The 21126-nt window shown below is 45.2% G+C and overlaps 1 protein-coding gene across 1 annotated transcript in view; it reads left to right on the top strand.

The window, feature by feature from the left end:
* Positions 1 to 21126, top strand: part of DSTYK (dual serine/threonine and tyrosine protein kinase) — a 106366-nt gene that overhangs the window by 60304 nt on the left and 24936 nt on the right. The window contains exon 9 of the mRNA XM_088479618.1: positions 926 to 1058. Coding sequence (XP_088335744.1) covers positions 926 to 1058 — 133 coding nt within the window. The remainder of the gene's footprint in view (positions 1 to 925; positions 1059 to 21126) is intronic.

Genomic DNA, 21126 nt, shown 5'->3' with positions numbered 1-21126 from the left:
AAGAAAAACAAAACTTTTGGTCTGGAATTCCTGTTCCTAATAGTGCCAGACCCTAATGCATTTAATTTATTTCAGGCTGAGTTCTTGGAATATCTTACAAACACCTGAATTAGCAGTTTTAGCTTTTAAAATAAGTGTACTGGAGGTCCTATGACACTTTTAATATTCCTGTATGAAGCTTAATTTTGGAAGAAACCGTGCAGGTGTATATTATCATACAGTGAATATATTCTTGTTTTGTCATGGATTTTGTGATACAGTATATCTATTTTTATAGGTAGGTGGCAAGATTTCAGCCATGGCTGGATATATCAAACTCATTGTATATACAATGGTGAAAGTAATTGTGACAGTTTATCAATTTGATTTTGAGGTTTTGGATTCTGTAAATCCAGTGTTTCAAGGCTGCTAAACAGCAAATCTGGATTTGTTACTGAAATGAAAGAAGAAATGTAAAACACCCTGAACTGACAAACTGTTGGGAATAATGGGCTTTACTTGTCCAGATAAACAAGAAATGACCTGCAAAGAGACTTGGCAGCTGGTGGTTGTACTGATTCTTCAGCAGTGCAGTGCACCTTTCTAGAAGTGGGAAGAACTGCAGGAAGTTGTTGTAGCTAAGGGTAGTCCTTGATTTATAACGTAAATTGTATGAATTTTATTTTAATACAGAAAAGCCAAGCTTTGTCCCATTTAATTTACACACCACTGTTTTATATTACACTACACAGTCCTCATAAAATTATGTTGTACCGAATTGCTTTGTTTTTAATTGTAGCTGGAGACGGAATGCATGTCTTTTGATAGGACGGGCTGAGTGTGAGGTGACCAGAATTGTATCTAATTTCAAGCTAGAGAATATATTTTATGATTTTCTCTTTTTATTCATACTTTATTTGTGACAAGTTTAAATCTGCATTTTCAGGTCTCTGCCAAAACACGAACGCCTGGTTGATTTGCATGGTTCTGTGATAGATTACAGTTATGGAGGAGGCTCAAGCACTGCAGTCCTACTCATCACAGAACGTCTCCATAGAGACCTATATGCAGGTCTTAAGGTAAGTGTAGCACGTAATTGCAGTAATATGCCTCTTTAATTGGACTTTATCTTGCACCACACACACATTTTATTTATTTTTTTAAATAAAATATATGTATATTCATTACATTTTATTTCAGTTTAGGAGATGCTAACCACTTAACTGATTTGGTCTCATGTGATGAGACCGGAGCCAGAAGTGTTTCATCTGGCAGGCATATGACGCGCCAACTGCTCTGTCTCCAGCTTCTACATAGTTTCTCTCCAAACAAATATGCTGATCTCTGCGTTTGTAGAGATCAGCTGCAGCAGTGGGGACTGATGATCAGTCCTCCCTGCACCATGCTCTGCTGCGCTCTGCAACAAGGTGAGTGGGTGGGGCTAGGCCACGGAGGAGGTGGGGGGGGGTAACTGGGAAGGGCAGCATCTTTTGGCAATGGGGTGGGGAGAGGGGCTATGCTGTCATGCAAATATTTTTTGGGCTGGGGTGAAATATGCTATATGGACTAAAGTTTTTGGCCACACCTGTTAATTATTGAATTGAGGTGTTTAAATCAGATCCATTGCCACAGGTGTATAAACTGAAGCACCTAGCCTTGCAGTCTCCATTTGTGATACAAAATGGGTCATTCTGAAGAGCTCAATGACTTCAAGTGCAGTCCTGTGATAGGATGCCACCTTTGCAATAAACCAGTTCATGAAATTTTCATCCCTGCTGGATCTTCCACGGTCATCTGCAAGTGATATATTATTAGAAAGTGGAAGCCTTTAGAAATAACAGCCTCACATCACCAAGTCCAATGCCAAGCGTCGGATGGAGCGGTGTAAAGCACACCGACACTGGACTGTCGAGCAGTGGTAACAAACACAAAAAGAAAGAAAAAAAAAAAACAGTTTCACAGTATCTACTGGAGACCGATGTCCTGGTGCTAATTGGGTACGTATTTAATACTATACTAATGAATCTGATAATGCTGCTAGTTTATATAGCCAGTTACTCCTCTGGCAAAAATGCTACTTCTAGAAAAAAACCTAGTGTGCAAGAAATAGATATTACATAACCTTAAATAATATGTTGGATTGACACACGGGTTTCCTTTTTAAAATGGATTTAATACATAACACCTAGTTAGTACATATAACAATACAATTGTCTAAAAATACTTGTTTCCATTAAATGCGTAATCTAGTGTTCTTGGATAGCTCAGTATCTAACTAGTATCATCAGTAGCAACCTAATGTCTTGGGGTGCTAGCAATTTTAAAAAGTTATTAGCATGCCTTTGTGTAGGAGGCCTGCAGTGCCTCTCACCTGTGATTTCAATTGGCAATAGCGGGAAAGTGCGGTACCCTATATAAATAATCAAGAGGTCCAGTACTCACATTGCTCATGGTCCTTCCAATTCTGTCCACCGCAAAGGAGCGAGCACACTGGGTTTTGTACGAGCTGTTACAAAGCGGCGATGATAATTTGCGAATTCCAGAAAACGCTGGATGGCCTTCAGCGAAGTGGGTTGCTCCCAGTCCAAAACAGCCTTCACTTTGTTAGGATCCATGGAGAATCCGCGGGAGGAAATAATGTAACCCAGGAAGAAGACCTCTTCCACCTCAAATTCACGTTTTTCCAGCTTGGCATAAAGATGGTTATCAAGAAGTCTCTAACACAAGTCTCGCATGTTGTCGGTGCTGTTCTAAAGACTTGGGGAAAAAAATGAGAATATCATCCAGGTAGATGACTGCTAAAATTCCAAGGAAAAGTCTCTTAAGACCACGTTGATGAAGTCTTGGAAGACGGCCTGGGCGTTGGAGAGCCCAAAAGGCATTACAAAATACTCTAAGTGCCCAGAGTGCGTGTTGAAAGCAGTCTTCCATTCATTTCCTTCTCGGATGCGGATGAGATTATAAGCACCCCGAAGGTCGATCTTTCAGAAAATAAAGGCCTCCCGCAGCTGATCGAAGAGGACCGAGATGAGTGGTAGAGGGTACACATACTTAACGGTAATCTTATTCTGCCCTCGGAAATCGTTGCATGGTCGGAGTGTTCCATCTTTTTTTTTTTCTCAATGGAAGAGAAACCTGCCCCCACCAGGGATTTAGATGGATGTATAAATCCCTTTTCCAGAGCCTCCTGGATATAATCCTGCATGGCCTTATTTTCAGGAACAATCCAAGTATACAACCTGCCTTTTAGGAAGTATGGTGCCCGGTAGAAGGTCAATAGCGCAGTCGATGAGGCGGCAAGATGTCCGCTTTTTTTCTTAGACTACAAAACTTCTGACAATTCACGATATGTAGTAGGAATGGACAATGATTCAGATGGAATGACTGCAGCAAGACTAACAGGATGGGAAAGACAATAAGAAAAACAGGAAGATTCACACTGGAGAATTTCACCAGTTTGCCACTGGATTACCAGGTTATGTCTTTTCAGCCAAGGCAGTCTCAATACTACAGGAGCAAGTGGACAATGCAGTAGAAGAAACGATAATTCTTCGAGGTGCAACGCTCCGATAGTCACTTGTAGAGGAGGAGTCCAGAAAGCTATGGGAACCCTGGAGAGGTTATTGCCATCCAAACCCATGACTGAGACGGGACTAGATAAGGGTTCAGGGATGAGTCCCAAGGTTTCAAAAAATGTCTGGTCCATGAACTTGTCCACTACTCCACTATCCAAAAAGGCAGAAATGGAAACTTGAGCACCTGATGATTTAATGACTCTGGGAACAAGGACAGAATTGTGCGTAGAGATGGAGGCAAGGCCTAGATGTAACTCTCCACTTACACCTAGACCCTGGCTTTTCCCGACTTCACAGGACAGAGTTGGGCAATATGTCCATTACCGCCGCAGTAAAGACAAAGGCCCAGTGTATGTCTCCTGCGCTTCTCCTCATTCAGAAGGTGGAAAGCCCCCAATAGCATAGTCTCCTCTGGTTCAGTAGTTGGCATGCAAATGGGTGAATGTGGAGCCTGCAACGGCAGGTTCTTCTCCATCCTGCGTTCACGGGGCCAACGGTCAATACAAATGATCAGATGTTGAACCAGGATATCCTTTTGTCTGGTCAGATAGACCCCATCTAAACTGACTGACTTTGTTTTCTTGCTTTAGAGACCGAAAACTACCCTCAGCCAGAGCTGCTTTGTCCGGGTCATCATAAAGCAGACCTAGTGCTATGAAAAATGAATCCACAATCTGTAGCGCAGAGGAGGGAAGGCCGAAAGCCCAAGTTTAGGGGTCTCCCTGTAAGAGGGAACTTACAATCCCGAGTCGTAGGATTTTCGAACCAGAGGATGTGGGTCTGAACTTCAGAGAGGGCTGTAAGATCCATTTTAAGTTAAGTTAGTCCTTTCGGTTCCCGGAAAACCGGTCAGGCAGATTTAACTTGGGTTCAAGAGCAACGAAAGGTGCAGATCGAGTCCCTTTGATTTGGAGAGAGAATTCTTGCACCCTTTGGGTGAGCACCTGAATCTGGGCTGCCAGAATCTACACACGATTTTGCACGGCCTCCATGATGAAAGGAAGAGGATTGCCGCGATCACAACAAGAAGAAAGTTCACTATCCGTATGTTTTTGGCTGGTGGTGATAAGAATAGAGGTGCCTCATTAACTCAGTCCAGCAACAGCCTTTAGGGCTGGTCAACTTGGCTTGCTGCGGCCGTGTAGCAGCCATGAGGGCTGCTTATTCTTGCTAGGTAGTGGCCTGTGGGCCGTGGAATAAGTTGCGGCCTTTGGGCCGTGTAGCAGCCTTGAGAACTCGTGTGTCTTGACTGGTAGCGGCCTGTGGGCCGTGAGCAAGATGCAGCCTTTGGGCTGTGTGGCAGCCTTGAGGGCTGGTATGTCTTGGCTGGTAGTGGCCTGTGGGCCGTGAGCAAGATGCAGCCTTTGGTCTGTGTGGCAGCCTTGAGGACTGGTAGGCCTTGGCTGGTAGACGCTGACTGTGTGCTAGATTGTGCACTTAGGACACTGAGGTGCGGCCTATGTTGCCGGGTTAACACAGGCATTGGTGCACTGGATTGCACACTTAGGACTGCGAGTGCACTCTGCCGCCAAGATGACACATGCGGCTGAGTAGAAATGCACACCGTGCCGCCTAGATGACACAAGCGGCAAACAGCAGATGTTATGCGGACCGTGTCGCCTGTATGGAACAAACGGCAGATAAGAAATAAAGCGAACAGGAGAACTGGAACTCGACTGAAACAAACAGGAGACTCCTCACAACACTTGAAAACTCTACCACCGGCAAGGAATGAAGGGCTGGCTGCAATTTAACAGATATAGGGTCCAATCAGAACAAGCCCTGCAAGCCTCCCTAATGACAGACTAGTGTGCACCTGGCCTGTGCACACAGAACACAGGATTTTAATGCAGTGTCCCAGTAGCAACTAAGACTGGAATCTGCAACCAAGATGATCTGCTAGCCGCACATCCTAACTCAGGGACTACCACTGATTATGCAGACCCCTCCTGTACCACAGCAGGCGGTCATTCCCACAGTGTAATTACTACAGGGTGGACCTCCGCCATGGGTGGATGTTTTCTCTACCTCAGTACAGAGTCTGGCTACGGCCACTCAGACAATGTTAGAGTGAGAAACCTGTACGACCAGCTAAGCGTCCTGTGTTGTCATCTCTATCCACACTTTCAGAATCTGAGATATCATCTGAGGACGGAGAGGTGGCTAATACCTTTAACCCCGACTCGCCTCTGCAAGAGGCAGAGCCTAAGTCCAGGATTAATATTCCTGCCTTGGTGCGTGCGGTCAGATCCGCATTGGCTATAGAGGATGACCTTCTGTTTTAAACAGATAAGTGTCTTCGGCAGTATTTGTCAGATCAGCTGGTGGATCACATGGCTGAGGCCTGTCAATTGCCTGGTAAGCGGTATCAACCTCAGAAACGTTTGACCTCATGTTACCCATTTCCTGAGGCTCATTTGTAAGAAGTCTGAATCACCCCCCGCAGTGTATTCACACGTTACACGGTTAATAAAGAGTGCAACGTTACCTTTGCCTTCCATTTCTTCCTTAAAGGATCCTACAGATAGGAAGGTGGAAACTTCCCTAAAGTCTATATCCTCTTACAGGAGCTGTGGCCCACCCGTCCATGGCTATCTCCTGGGTAGCTAAGGCTATAGAGTTTGGCTGATACACTTTAGGACTCCTTGGAAGTTCCAGAGGATCAGGTGTCACTGGTCTGCCATATTAGGGATGTGGCTGCATATATCAGTGAGGCTGCTCTGGATGCTAGTTTACTGGCATCCAGGGTCGTGGCCGTGTCTGCTCGCTGTTCCCTGTGGCTACGCTATTGCAGTGCAGATGCAGATTCTAAGAAAGGCATAGAGGCATTGCCCTATAATGGGGAGATTTTGTTTGGTCCAGACCTGGACAAGATTGTTGACACATTAGGCGAATCAAAATCTGCATTTCTGCCCTCAGCATCTGCTCCTGCAAAGTCTCGAAGCTCCTCCTTTTGGTCCTTTCATCCTTAAGGAACAGCCAAAGCACAGTCATTTCTTAGGCAGTCCGCTGCCAAGAAAACTGTCAAGCCTAAGAGGCCTGGAGCACAAGACGCCCGGCCTCCAAACAGGAGGATAAACCTGTAGCCTGACTGGCCGGGCCTCCCTCTGGGGGACCCCAGAGTGGGTGGCCGACTTCTTCAGTTCGCCCAGTGCTGGTGTCAAACCACCAAGGATGCTTTGGTAAGAGAAGTGGTCTCCCAGGGGTAAGCCCTCTCATTCATTCGCAGGCCTCCCCACCCGTTTTTCTGCACAGGCCCTCCTTCGGATAAAACCAAGGCCTTGCAGATCCAGAAAGCCATACAGTTCTTGCTAGAAGCAGGGGTAATTGTACCAGTTCCACTATCTCAACGAGGGACTGGTTACTATTCTACTCTTTCTGGTTCAGAAACCAAATGGGTCTCACTGGCCTATCCTCAACCTCAAATCTCTAAACAAGTTCCTCAGGGTGCCTAGTTTCAGGATGGAAACCTTACAATCCATCATGCTGGCTATGGAACCTGGGGATTACATGGTATCACTGGACTTTCAGGATGTATACTTGCATGTTCCCATAGCACTTTCTCACCAGCATTATCTACGGTTTGCTATATTGCAATGACACTTCCAGTTTCGGGCGCTGCCCTTTGGCCTATCCAAGGGTCCAAAGGTATTTACCAAAATTATGGCTGTCATGGCAACCCACCTGCGGAGTCAGGGTATCCGGCTCCTACCATATCTAGACGACCTCCTCTTGTTGGAGAGTTCTCCAGAAGTGCTTCACCCCCCCTTACAACTGACAATTGCTTGTCTACAAGCATACGGGTAGTTAATCAATTGGAAAAAATCCTCCCTAATTCCCTCACAGAGGATGGTTCATTTGGGAGCCCTTCTGGACTCTCACCAGCAGAGACGCTTTCTAACTCCAGAAAAGATCTCCACACTGCAGCTGCGAGTACACAGATGTCTCCACAGTCGCCGGGTGTCAGTCCACTCGGCAATGCAGGTTCTGGGATCCATGGTGTCCAAATTCGACATGGTGGAATATGTTCAGTTCCATTCCAGGCCCCTGCAGGGGCTGATCCTCTCCAGGTGGGACGAATTAACCCAGCGGATCAGAGCTCTGATGATGGTACTCTCTCCGGAGGTGTGTCTGTCCCTCTCTTGGTGGCTCCAGACATCTCATCTAACAAAGGGTCGCCTCTTTTAGAACTCTGACTGGATACTCCTAACAACGGACGCCAGTCTCCGGGGATGGGGCGCAGTGACTGGTCCACACTCCTTTCAGGGCCAGTGGACAACGGTAGAGGCATCCCTGCCCATCAATGTATTGGATCTTCGGGCTGTGTACAGGGCCCTCATGATGGCAAAGCACAATCTTCATGGAAGGTCCGTGCAGGTTTAGTCTGACAACACCATGACAGTGGCTTACATCAACCATCAGGGAGGCACTCTAGTCTGGCAGCAATGTCAGAAGTGTCACACATTCTGATATGGGCAGAATTTCCTCTCCTGGACATTTCGGCAGAGTTCTCAATTGGGAAGCTGACTTCCTCAGCCATCACGACGTGCATCCAGGGGAATGGTCTCTTCACCAAGAGATGTTTCAACTCCTAGTGGACAAATGGGGTCTCCCAGAGGTGGACCTCTTGGCCTCCCAACACAATCACAAGTTACCTGTGTGTGGGTAAAGAACAGGAGATGCCGAAATAAGCATGGTTGATGCTCTGTCGGTAAAATGGACCTTCCGTTTTGCGTACCTATTTTGTCCTCCAGTCTCCCTGCTTCCTCTAGTTCTTCTGAAGTTCAAGCAAGACTGAGGAACTGTCCTGCTGGTGGCTCCAGCTTGGCCCAGATGTCATTGGGGAGACACTGAAGATCTGAGTACCATCGACACTCCATTTCTGCTGCCTCAATGTCCGGACCTGTTGTCTTGGGGTCCTTGCCTTTACCCGGACCTGGATCGTCTATCTTTGACCGCGTGGCTCTTGAGACATCCCTCCTAAGGTCCAAAGGATTTTCTAGCTTGGTCATCAACACGATGCTTAGAGCGCGTAAACCTGTCTCAGCCAGGATCTACCAGAGAGTGTGGCATACATATTTCCATTGGTGTCGAACAAGAGATTACGACCCTCGGGTGTTTCGCATTTCCAGAATACTGGCATTCCTTCAAGCTGGATTGGTCCTCTCCCTGGCCTTGTTGAAAGTGCATGTCTCTGCACTGGTAGTGTGGTTCCAACATAGAATAGCTCCGCTTCCCGATATATCCACACCTTCCTCCAGGGTGTCCTCCGGATTCAACCTCCTTTTGTCATCCCAGTGGCTCCTTGGGATTTGGCAGTAGTTCTTCGGGCCCTCCATTTGAACCACCAGATTCAGTGGAACTCAAGTGGTTAACAGCTAAGACTTTTTCTTCCGGCTATTGCATTTGCCATGAGGATGTCAGAATTGGAAGCGCTCTCCTGTCATCCTCCTTTTCTGATATTTCACCAGGACAGGGCTGTGCTTCGTACTCGCCCTGATTTCCTTCCTAAGGTTGTGCCTAGTTTCCATATTAATCAGGAAATTATAGTACCTGCCTTCCTATCAACAGACCTCTCGGCATTTGAGGCCTCATTGGATGTGGTCCGCGCCCTAAGGATATATGTGGACCGTACCAGTTCTCTTCGGAAATCAGGCTCCTTGTTTATATTCTATAGTTTTCACAAGAAGGGATGGGCAGCCAATAAACAAACATTGGCTAGATGACTGTGTTTGACTATCTCAGAAGCTTACAGGCAGGTCTGCCTGTTCCGTCTTTTGTTAAGGCTCATACTACTGTCTGTGGATCCCTCGTTTGCAGCTCGCCGTGGCGCCTCGGCTGTTCAGCTTTATAAGGTGGCCACGTGGTCTTCTGTCCAGACCTTTCTAAGGTTCTATGCATTTGATACCTTCGCCTCTCAGGATGCTTCCTTTGGGTGCCTGATTCTCCTCTCAGCACTGGAGCCGTCCCCACCCTTACAAGGACTGCTTTGGACATCCCCCAAGGTCTCCCTGTGGGGCCTATGGACCCTGAAGAAGAAAATGAGTTACTTACCTTTTTGTTCCCAAAAAAATATTGGGAGCGCTTGTGAATTCAAGAGGGACCAAGTTTAATTTAATAACCTTTATTGACAAACAAACATTTAAAAATTAGGCATCATATTGACGAAACCACAAATACAATGCACACTATATATGCAACAAGAGATGGTAGAATAGACCCCTTGACTTTTTTTTTTTTTTTTTTTAAATTCTGCGGTCTGCAATAGTTCTACTATAGTTCTCTGTGGAACATGGAGCTATGGGATAACGGAGAATATGGAGGTCACAGATAAGATAGTGGATAGTCACCTGTAAATGTTGCCAAATATGAGCGTTTGTAGACAATCAGACTGGTACCTGATGTCGCGCTGAGATCCGTTCCAGACGGTGACTGAGCGCGTAGCTGGTATCACTTGTGTCAAAATGAGGCAGAATGAGCCGTGTCCACGGCTGATAATAGTCTTTGGTGATTGTGTGATCTATGAGACTGTCTATTGCTCTGGAGCAGAGCCAGGTGTGCGTGCTCTCTCTGAGTGCACCACTGCACCAAGGTTAGTGGGTATGAGCCACGGGCAGCGTGCTGAGGTGATCGTTCTTTAAAGGCTCCAGGTGAGCAGACCGTGGGATGTAGCGGAGCCAGGTGTGTGCGCTCTCCCTCTGAGCGCACCGCCGGACCACAGTGTCGTATGTGATAACCGCGTGCTAGATGTGATTACCTCTCAAAGATGCAACTCCAAAAGTGGGCAGAACGTAGGATGAAATATGTGTGCAGAGTATATAGTCCTTAACTAATTTCTCCAGGGTTATGCTATTCCCGGTTTCATCAGAAGGTGGGTTACCTTTTTGTTAACTTTCTTCGAAGTCCATAGGGTCCACAGGGCACCCGCCCTGATGCACCAGGCTTCATATGGGCTATTGTACTGGTCACCGGTTTCCCGTCTCCTTCTTTGAGTGATGCTTGCGAGTTCCAGTTTTCCTTCTCTCTTATCTTCCTCCGGCCTTTGGCTTTTTACCAACTGAGGTGGCTCTGGCTCGGGGGCGGGGTATAGGGAGAGTGGACCCAATGCATCCTGGGAGCTGAAAGCTTTAACTGCGTGGTTCCCGAATTGGTTCCCATCACCTACACCCCAAGGTCTCCCTGTGGATCCTATGGACTTCGAAGAAAGAGAGTTAACAAAGGTAGTAAGTTCTTACCATAACTCTCATTATTATCTTTGAAGTAGGTCTTAATTATCCTCATCTCAGACATGTACAGCAGCATTTAACCTGCAGCGAGCTCAATCACTCCAAAATATAGGAAGATGAAAAAAAAAAAATAGCATGTAGTGTAATACGTTTTGATATCATTTATTACACCGACATATATTGTGTACGTTAAAATAATGCAATAGAGCTGATATGAACAATGGATCAAAGCAGCAAATTGATTGAATGGTCCAACAGGAGAACAGACCCAACTTGTTTCTTCCTTCTGTAGTATTTTGGACTTTCAAATATAAAAATAAAACAGACTTTTTGGTTTTATTCATACTCTTGACATATCTCTATGTCCAGGTTTTAATGTTTTGCTAGTCTGTGTTCAATTACTGGACGTTTTATTTGAATATAATAAAAGTGAAGTTTTATTTAATTGTTCGCCACCCAGTGACAACTTTTTTTTTTTTCTTTGTATTTTTGTGTAGTTGAACTATCTGGTGTGTAAAAATACATGTTTGAGTTTAGTGCGGGTTGCCAGCTCAGATGTTCAGAGGTGTATTATTATTTGGTCCTGTGTGTCTGATTATTTTAGGCGTCAGTAAAGACAGAAGATCAGTTGTTTGAGTGGTGATTTATAAATAATCAAACTGAGGAGAGGGGGTTGATCAGAACAACATCATATTAGGGGTAAATTTACTAAAGTGAGTTTTAAGGAGTGGAGATGTTGCCCATAGCAACCAATCAGATTCTACATACTATTTAACTAGCTCCTTCTAGAAGATAATAGCTGGAATCTGATTGTTTACTAAGGGCAACATCTCCACTTCTAAAACTCTCACTTTAGTAAATTTACCCCTTAATCTCAATGCATGTATCTTTTAAATGTGTGGATTTTTTGTTTGTATTATGTCTTGTAATTCATAATTTTAACTTATCATTAAAAGTTATGTTTTAACCTACTTGTGATGCCATTGAGTGCTCTATCTAATAGAGCACGGTTTCCACTATTTTCCCATACAATATGTTTATTTACTCTAAGGTGCACTGCTATTGTTCTGATACTCATATTCAGGTGGGTTTTTGGGGTTTTGTACTCTTTCCTAAGAATTGTCTCTCCTGTATGAAGAAAACTCCCTCCCTTCCATTGCAGGAATAAGTTTTGTTCAGTTGTGCTTTGTTTCCTTCCAAATTTGCATTTTCTTTTATAAATTAGTATTTCAATACCAACCCTTGTTTGTAATTTTTCACACTAAATTAAATTGGGTCAATCCATTCAACCTCACAGTAGGCAGTTACTTGTTGGCTTGTGAGTAGTTTTGTAACTAATTGTGTAGCATGTAAAAAATAGCTGTGATAACTGCTTTTTCCCCCATTTTTTGTTTTTTTTTCATTTTTGAGAACCTTTTAGAGAAAAATGGTTATTGCGAAATTTAGCCGCTGCTTTCACATATGTGAAAACTGTATAGGAATTATTGCAAATTAATTTCACCATCTCACCGGTAGGTGAGAAGTCATGCAAAATCCTTATTTTGGGGTAAAAATTTCAGGGCGTTGTGCAGAACACCTTGCACACACCCCATCATGACTAATTAGACAAAAATATATTTTTTAATTAACTTAAGTTGGCCAATAAAATTACCTGCCATTTTTGGGGTGAAAAATAATTACATGTTGGAAAATGGGTTTAAAAGTAGTGGGTCAGGTATTTTGAGGGCATGTATGGATGGTACATGTGTTTTTAAACATTTCAGGTGGCTGCACCAGTTGTATTAATTTTTAAAAGTACCCTAAAATGACACAGAAATATACTTGCGCACATTTTAATGTGCCACTAATTTAACTGCAGCATTTATTTTGGCTAGAAAAATTTGCTTTCTACCATTTTGTCACTGTTATAGAAAAATGCGTATATCAGTAATTTTTACACAATTTAAGAAACCCAAACCCTTTCTTCTTTTACCTTCTTCAGGGTCCATAGGGATCCACAGGGATACCATAGGGTAATGTGGTTGGAGAGATCCAGGCACCAAACCGTTAAAGGTTTCAGTTCCCAGGATGCCTCGGGACCTCCTCCATATATACCCCGCCACGGCCTTCAGTTGTTCGTTTGGTACGGCAGGATTCAGGCGCACCTTTTGTAACGGGACTGCTCAGGCAGTCCTAAACTTTTATTTTATTTTCTATGTTATTGGGTTGGCAGTATTGAGCGTCTGAATTAAGACGCATGCACTGCGATTCCATCTACCTATGGTGGGCCGCAACGTCAGTAACTAGGCTGGTGACTTTGGTAGGTGTCGGCTGAGCATGCTAGCAGCAATGCTGCGACTCGGACTGCAATTGGATTCACGGAGATGTCTGGTAAGGCGTCTCCTCGCTTATGAGGAATCGCGCGTGGCAGTACTTGCTTCCGGCATAGGAGACGCACCGGAAGCCGCTGCAGTCAGGGCCCGGAGCATCCGCGTCCTCACTAGACCACTGGGGCCTTATTGCCAGGGATTGGCAGCAGACTTCTGCTGCCACGAGGCCCGCGTACCCGGCTGGTTGACGCAGCTTAGGGGAGGTAGGCGCTCCCACGGCAGCTGCTCCTCCGTCCCAGACGCAGCCCCTGCAAAGGGTTTCACGCGTCTGGGTTGCTCTGTCTGCCCTTCACGTGTATATGAGACTCACGGTCCACTATCGGTGCCGTGCTGTAGCTGTTTGTCTCAGGAGGGTTTGGGTCAGTCTACTTGTACACCTCTCCCGTGGTTAAGGTATGCAGGGTTCTATAGCCTACCATTCCTGATGTTTTGTGTAGTTTATTTAGAGTCCATTGTAATTCATATTACATATGCACTATTTTTTTCTCTCCATCCTTTGGGGTGGAGGTTTTTCTTTTGAGAACTTTTGTGACCGGATGGCTTCCAGCCCGGACTCTCCATCGCAGGTTGGGGTTCCCCACTGGACCTTGGGGTATCAGGGTTTTCCGCTTACAGTCAGTGACCACTTGTCACTGACTCTGCCCACTGCACAATGGGCGTGTATGTTGCTGCCACCACCGAGCTTTTCCTATCGGCACTCGGAACCACTTACGAATACCCAGGCTCCTATCTCTGCACCTGGAACCGCTTTCTGCTGCGTATGCGTCGACTAACTGCGGACACACCTCCTGTTTTGGTGTCGGCTGTTCCCACATGATCCCTCGCAATGGAGCAGGGCTTCTGCACGGTAGCGGGCAGAGAGCTTGAGTTTCAGAGATGCTCGGCTCAACCCAGAACAGTAGGAGAACAGAATAGCGTTTGGTGCAATTCTGTTGGTCGCAGTGTACAGATGTAGTCGAAGTAAAGGCAAAGGTGTTTATTGCTCAAAGTCTTAGACTCGTCCCTTCAGATTGATATCTGTAACATCTTGCATGCTGATATTCCCCTTCAAACAGCATTTCTTCTCCACAAAGGATTTTCAAAAATGTACAATTTTTACGAAGCCTTCATTTATGCTACTCCACTACACTTTACCATAGGTCCGCCCTGTGTTCCTCTTAGCCAATTATGCTATCTCACAAACATAAATAAACACATTTTACATTTCACAGAAATTAAGTACATTTCCTCTTTACCAACCAAGAACAGTTGGCTTTCCTAAAACACACAAACTTAGCATAGACTGTCTCTCAAATGGTAAATATAACATTTCACAGGAACTGATAAATTGCATTCATTATTTGATACATTTATCGCACAATGTCAAAATATCTGTGTAGAATAACCAGCAATAGTATTTGCTTTAGTCTTCCTGCAATGTGCAGGGAATCGTGAAAAACAAACATTTTTCCACAGAAGTGCAGACACACAAGACACAATCTCAGGGATATATCAAAAGAAGATTTGGCCATTTGACGCCTTCACACAGAAAGCTTCCATCCTGGTCTCACCTGGAATGCACTTCAAAGGAAGCTTTATTACACAAAGGGTTTGACCACTATCATAGGTCAGGATAATTAACATATCACTTCCTATGTCAGGAGGGAAATCCCCATTACAATAATATACTCTTAAACCATATAAGCATAGCCTATTAAATATTCTTTGCTTTATGCACTAATGCATTGCAGATCAGCTGCAGTGCGTTACAGCAATACATATATATATATTATTTGTTTATTATAAACCATGTACAGTGTGCTTTTAAACTGTGTCCTCACTGGGACTTTAAGTGTGTCAGCGCTGGTCGCACAGGGAGCTGGCTCTCCCTGTCCCCCCGTGTTCAGCCACACACTACCCACACTCCCCCAGTGCAGTGGGTCCTGGCCGCGGCATATAAAACATTAAAAACACACTTCTTAACACTCAGCGCGTAGCACAGAGTACACATTTAGAATGGATGCCTGGTGCCTTTTGTCCTTTTAATAATGGTGCCGCAGCACAGGGATTAACCCCTTCAGTGCCGCGGCCGCCATTATACACATGGGGCTGGCCTCTGGCCACAACTTTTAATTAATTTGCGATTTTGTGAAGACTGTCGCATAGCATTACATTTATTACCTTTTATGAACCTGTCAAAAGATAAAGGGAAACAGGAGGGGGAGCCCCTGTGCTGGTTTCATGTAAATCATGTATGCCTATGTGTCTTCTCAGGATGGTTTGTATGTTTTCTGTTTATAAAGAGCCACCTCACCAGTCCAGTTGACCTGTCTTGGGTATCCTCTTTGTCACAGTAAAGAAGCAGTTTATGGATCGTATGGCTGCTCCCACAATGCCTCCTTGGATGGGGTTTCCACAGCATGCTATGTTTGCACCTCCTGTGCATCCTTCCTGGAAGGTTTTTTTATGGCCATTCTAGTCAGAATATGGCACCATCTAATGTCAAAAGCAGACCGGTAGTTGTTAAGGCACCTAAGTGCAAGAAGTTAAGTTATCAGTCTGCTCAACATATGGATTCGGATGCATCATCAGAGTAATCAGATGATGCGCAGTGTTCCTCTCCAGGGTCTAGCTCGGGGGAGGAGGACCATACGTCCACAGTGGATGTTCCTTCTTTGGTGAGAGCCGGTTAAATCAGTCCTAGATATTCAGGATGATGAACCTTCTCATAGTAAGAAGGCTCCAATGTTTAATCCCCACCGGAAGGTGGCTGAAATGGAGTTTCCTGTATCTGAACAGCTCACTGAGCTTTCTGTTATGTTGTCCTAAATGCTTGATTCACAATATAATAAATAAAAAAAACACAACTTCATAGTTGTAGACATGTTCTGTGAATGAAATGATGCACACCTTCAAACAATCCATTTTAATTCCAGGTTGTGAGGTAACAACACATGAAAAATGCAAAGGGGGTGAATACTTTTGCAAGGCACTGTATGTACTTAGTGAGAAGTCTCCTACTGTGGATTCTTTTAAAGATCCTAAAAATAGAAATATGTTCAAAACCAATATTTTCTTTATCTAGAGCTGTTACTCAACCAGCTATGGCTGGGGCTTTGATATCCAAGGCTGTTGAAGGGACAAGGGCATTGGAAGATACTCTACCAAATGCTACCAGAGAACAGCTGACCTATATATCCCACATACGGGAATCAGCCCCTAGTTGGGAGAAGCTGTAATAGATGCAGGACTCCTAGCTTCTAAAGCATCAGCAGCCACGTTTGTGGTTCATAGAACCTTTTGGTTAAGGCTCTGAAATCCTTACTTTGGAAATATACTTATTGGAGCAGAAAGGGTACTGGCTACTCTGGCAGTTTTCAAAATTTTGCAGGTCTGCCTTCAACAGCCATATTTAATTCTAGTAATGCAGGTCTTTGGTTAGATGGAGGGTATTGAAATCTTGGCGACTGTTTAGCCGCCGGTTCAAATACCGACTTCAGAAGCCCGAGGGAGGAGATCCCGACTGGCACTGGCAAGTATTCTGACTCTCCACTCCCCTCCCCTGGACAAAGGTCGCCCATTCTGGATTCCAGATTGGGTGCTTCTCACCACGGACGCCAGTCTTTGCAGATGGGGGGCAGTGACAGGTCATCACACATTTCAGGGAGTTTGGACAAATCTGGAAAGTCATCTGCCCATAAACATTCTGGAGCTTTGAGCAATATACAAAGCATTTATCATGGCACAGAACCTGCACCAGGGCAGGCCGCTCCAGATTCAGTCTGACCACGCGACCACAGTAGCCCATCTCAGTCATCAGGGAGGCACGCAGTGTCATACAGCCATGAGGGAAGTGGCAAACATTCTGATTTTGAACAGAACGTCCTCTTCTGGCATCTTGGCAATATTCATCCTGGGAGTCTTCAACTGGGTAGTGGACTTCCTAAGTAGTCAGGACATACACGTCGGAGAGTGGATTCTACTCCTGGGGTTTTTTCAACGTCTGGTGGAAAAAGGGACCTACCAGCCATAGACCTCATGACTTCACGTCACAACAAGGCCTCCAGGCAGGTACGGTTTCAGGATCAGAGACCCCTCAGTCGCCCTCATGGACGCAGTAGCAGTAAGATAGATTTCAGGCTAGCATATCTCTTTCCTCCGAGGTTCCCTCCTCCCAAGAATCCTCAGGAAAATCAAGCGAGGAGACAGAACAGTAATAATAGTGCCTCCTGCTGGGCCTAGACGTCATTGGTTCACCGACATACGGAATCCATTCATAGATATTCCATTTTCTCTTCCTGTATGGATGGATCTGTTAGTACAGGGTCCCTGCCGACATCCGGACTTGCCTCTTAACGTTTCCATTTTACGAGTCAAAGGTTTTCCAGTTCTGTCATTTTAACGATAATTAGGGCACAGAAGCCTTCCTCTGCCTGCATTTGTTAGTTTGGCATTCTGTTCCCACAAGAAAGTATGACCCTAAGGGTTTAAGGTTTCCAGGGTACTTGTTTTTTTTCTAGGCTGAGTAGGACTTTGGTCTCCACCTAGCCACCCTGGGAGTGCAGGTTTCTTTGCTGTCTCAGGTTTCTGAAGAGAATTGCTTCTTTACCCGATGTTAAGAATTATTTTTTCCAGGGGGTTCTCCGAGTTCAACCACCCTTTGTTCCACCGGTAGCACCGTGGGATTTGTCTTTGGTTCTCCCCCATTTGAACCTCTGGACTCTGCATGGAGAAGAGCTAGCGTGGAGAAATAGGGTCTTCGCTGTCAACCTCTTCAAATCTACAGTCTCTGATTTGGCAGAACTTTATTGTTGCTCCCCATTTTTTTTTTTTATTTTCTTTCCAGGTTAGAGCTGTCCTCCGTACAGGGGAGGGTTAGCTTTCTAAGGTAGTGTCCAGTCTTCATGTGAATGAAGAAATTGTGGTTCCAGTTTTTCAGTCCTCAAGATTTTTCTGTAGGTGAAATCTTCCTGGATATGGTTCGTGCCCTCCGTATTTATACGGAACATACAAACTCTGTTAGAAAATCAGATGCTCTTTATGTTATAAGGTTTTCACAAATAAGGTTGACTAGCAAACTCTGGCTCGATGGTTACGTATGACTATCTCCCAGGTTTACACTAGGGCTGATCTCCCTGTCCCAAGCATGGCGACAGCACATTCTACTCGGTCTGTGGAACCATCGTGGGTGGTTCATTGTGGTGCCTATGTTGAACATTGGTACAAGGCAACCACGTGGTCTTCTGTCCACACTTTTCCTAGGTTCTACGCCTTTGATATTTTTGCCTCTCTGGATGCTTCTTTTTTGGGCAATGAGTTTCCCTTCTGCTCAGGTGCATCCCCCACCCTTAAAATAAGAGTTATGGTAGACTTACCATTGATGACACTTTTTTTTTTCGAAGTCCATAGGGTCCACAGGTCACCCACCCTGACGTACCTGGCTGCATTGGGTAATTCTTTTTCTTTTTGGTCATGGATTCCCTCATCTTGTGAGTTTTTTTGTGTACAGTTGTTTTTCCTTCTCCTCCCTTGAGGCTTGTTTACAAATCTGAAGGGCTGGGGGTGGAAGAGGACACAAGGCATCCTGGGAGCTGAAAACTTTAACTGTTTGGTGCCTGGATCTCTCCAACCACATGGTATCCCTGTGGACCTTATGGACTTCGAAGAAAGAGTTATAAATGGTAAGTCTACCATAACTTTATTTTTTGGGGGTACAGGCAGATTTTCCCATTTTTCACTTGCACCTTTTGACGGTCTTGAAAGCAAGAATTATTGGGCGAATGTGTTGTTGCACCTTTTACGATATGATTGCCTGATAAATGGAACACGCAAACATGCGTAAAGCTGCAAATTTGGGTGAATGGTCCGAAAGCTTTGTTCAGAGAAAGCTGTACATTATCGCGGCTAATTGGATATGACCCTGAGTGTGTAGCTTGTAAGAAATAGTTGCTTCATATGTTTTGCTCTAGGAGGAGTTTCAATCTAGTTCGGCTTTGTTTTAATTTTATTAAAGGGATTGACCACTATACTCCTCACTACAGTGAGAACTCCACAAAGCATAGGAATGGGGGCACCCACTTAATCCTGCTTTTATAGTCTTGTGGATGGCAGAAACTATGGGGGGGGAATTCAGTTAGCTGTGGTACTTTTTTACCTTCGGCTAATTGATCCCTTGGGCTAATTTAAGTAGCCCCAAAGCAAGGCACTTAACGGGGGCATGGCCTAATCTGGGGAGGCATGACCACACTCCTCTTAGAAAATAAACAAAAACAAAACTATTGGCTGCAGCACTGTGAGCCCTGGCCTCTTAAGCCAGGAGCGAATCTGGGGGTTGGAGTGTGGGCGTGAACAGTGTGATAACTCCTCCAACCCCTCACTGAGGAGGCTGAGGAGAGGAGACTGCTACTGCTCAATGGCAGCAGTCACCCTGGTTCCACTGCAGCCTAGCACACAGCAGCATTTGCTGGGCTGCTGACAGGTAAGGTTATCAGGCATTTCTTATCAGGAGCTCAGCAAGATCTGAAAAAAAAATCCTTGATAACTATTTGTTTTCAGGAAGGCATCAGCGTGAACTTACTATGGATCCTAAGTGTATTCGCCCGAAAACAAGATAATTTTTCAGGCAAATAAAACTGGATCTAAATACATTTCCATGAGGCAAGTCATGTGTTAAAATCCTGTTTTACCTGTCCGAAAAATAATTTGGTCTAATTAAATTCCCCCCCTATGTGTGACTGGGTAACCCAATTCACAACCCACGTGTGTTCCACCACTACAGTACTTTAAGGGTTAAATAAATAAATGAACCCATTGCTTGGAGGAATGTCTGTATATGACTGTAAATGGCTTTCTGCAGCATGACATCGCTAGCGATATCACCCATCGGCCCTGCAACAGGGCCGACGGTCGATGTTGCGAATGACCCACGGGAGCGTGCGTATCATGGGTACACACTAGACTATGTACCCGATATGTTGCTCTGATCCGCGGGATCGGACAGCATATCGTCTAGTGCAGAGGTTCCCACACGCTGTTCTCAAGGCTCCCCAACAGTTTAGGTTTTGGAGATATCCATGGATGAGCACAGGTGACTTAATTAGTACCTCAGTCAATTTGATTTAGTCACCTGTGCTCATCCATGGATATCTCCAAAACCTGGAATTTTGGGGAGCCTTGAGGACTGCGTTTGGGAACCTACTCTAGTGTGTACCCACCTTAGGTCGTGTAAGTTGCGAGGTGGGGCCTCCTTGGCTCAGACTGTGTTTTTCCACCACATCCCACAGATGCTAATTCAGATTGAGATCTGGGGACTTTGGAGGCCCAATAAACACACCTTGAACTCTGTCATGTTCCTCAAACCATTCCTGTGCGTTTGGCAGGGTACATTATCCTGCTGAAAGAGGCCACTGCCATAAGGGAATACAGTTGCCGTGAAGGGCTGTAATTTGTCTGCAACATTGACCGTACCACCTACCTAAACAAAGTAACATCCCACATGAGTGTCAGGACATTGCCCAAAGCATCATACTGCCTCCGCTGGCTTGCCGCCTTCTCATAGTGCACCCTGGTGCCATCTCTTTCCCAGCTAAACAATGCACACGCACCCGGCAGTCCCCATGATCTAAAAGAAAACATAATTCATCAGACCAGGCTACCTTCTTAATTGCTACATGATCCAGTTCTGAAGCTCACGTTGCCATTGTAGGTGCTTTTGGCAATACATAGGGGTCAGCATGGGCTACTCTGCTCCATACAAAGCAACTGCGAAGCACTGTGTTCTGCCACCTTTCTGTCATAGCTTGCATTATCTGTTGTTTCAGTTATTTGTGCCACAGTAGCTATTCTGTGGGATCAGCCCAGACAGGCTAGCTTTCACTTCCCTCAGGCATCAGTGAGACTTGGGTGCCCATGACCCTGTCGCCAGTTCACCGGTTGTCCTGCCTAGGGTCACTTTTGGTAAGTACTAACCATTGCATACCGGGAACACCCCACAAGTCC

The sequence above is a fragment of the Taudactylus pleione genome, unplaced genomic scaffold, assembly GCF_031769625.1.
Source record: "Taudactylus pleione unplaced genomic scaffold, aTauple2 ptg000242l, whole genome shotgun sequence".
NCBI classification, from domain to species: Eukaryota; Metazoa; Chordata; class Amphibia; order Anura; family Myobatrachidae; genus Taudactylus; species Taudactylus pleione.
The sequence above is the reverse complement of the archived record's forward strand: the minus strand, read 5'-3'. Positions and strand labels throughout refer to the sequence as shown.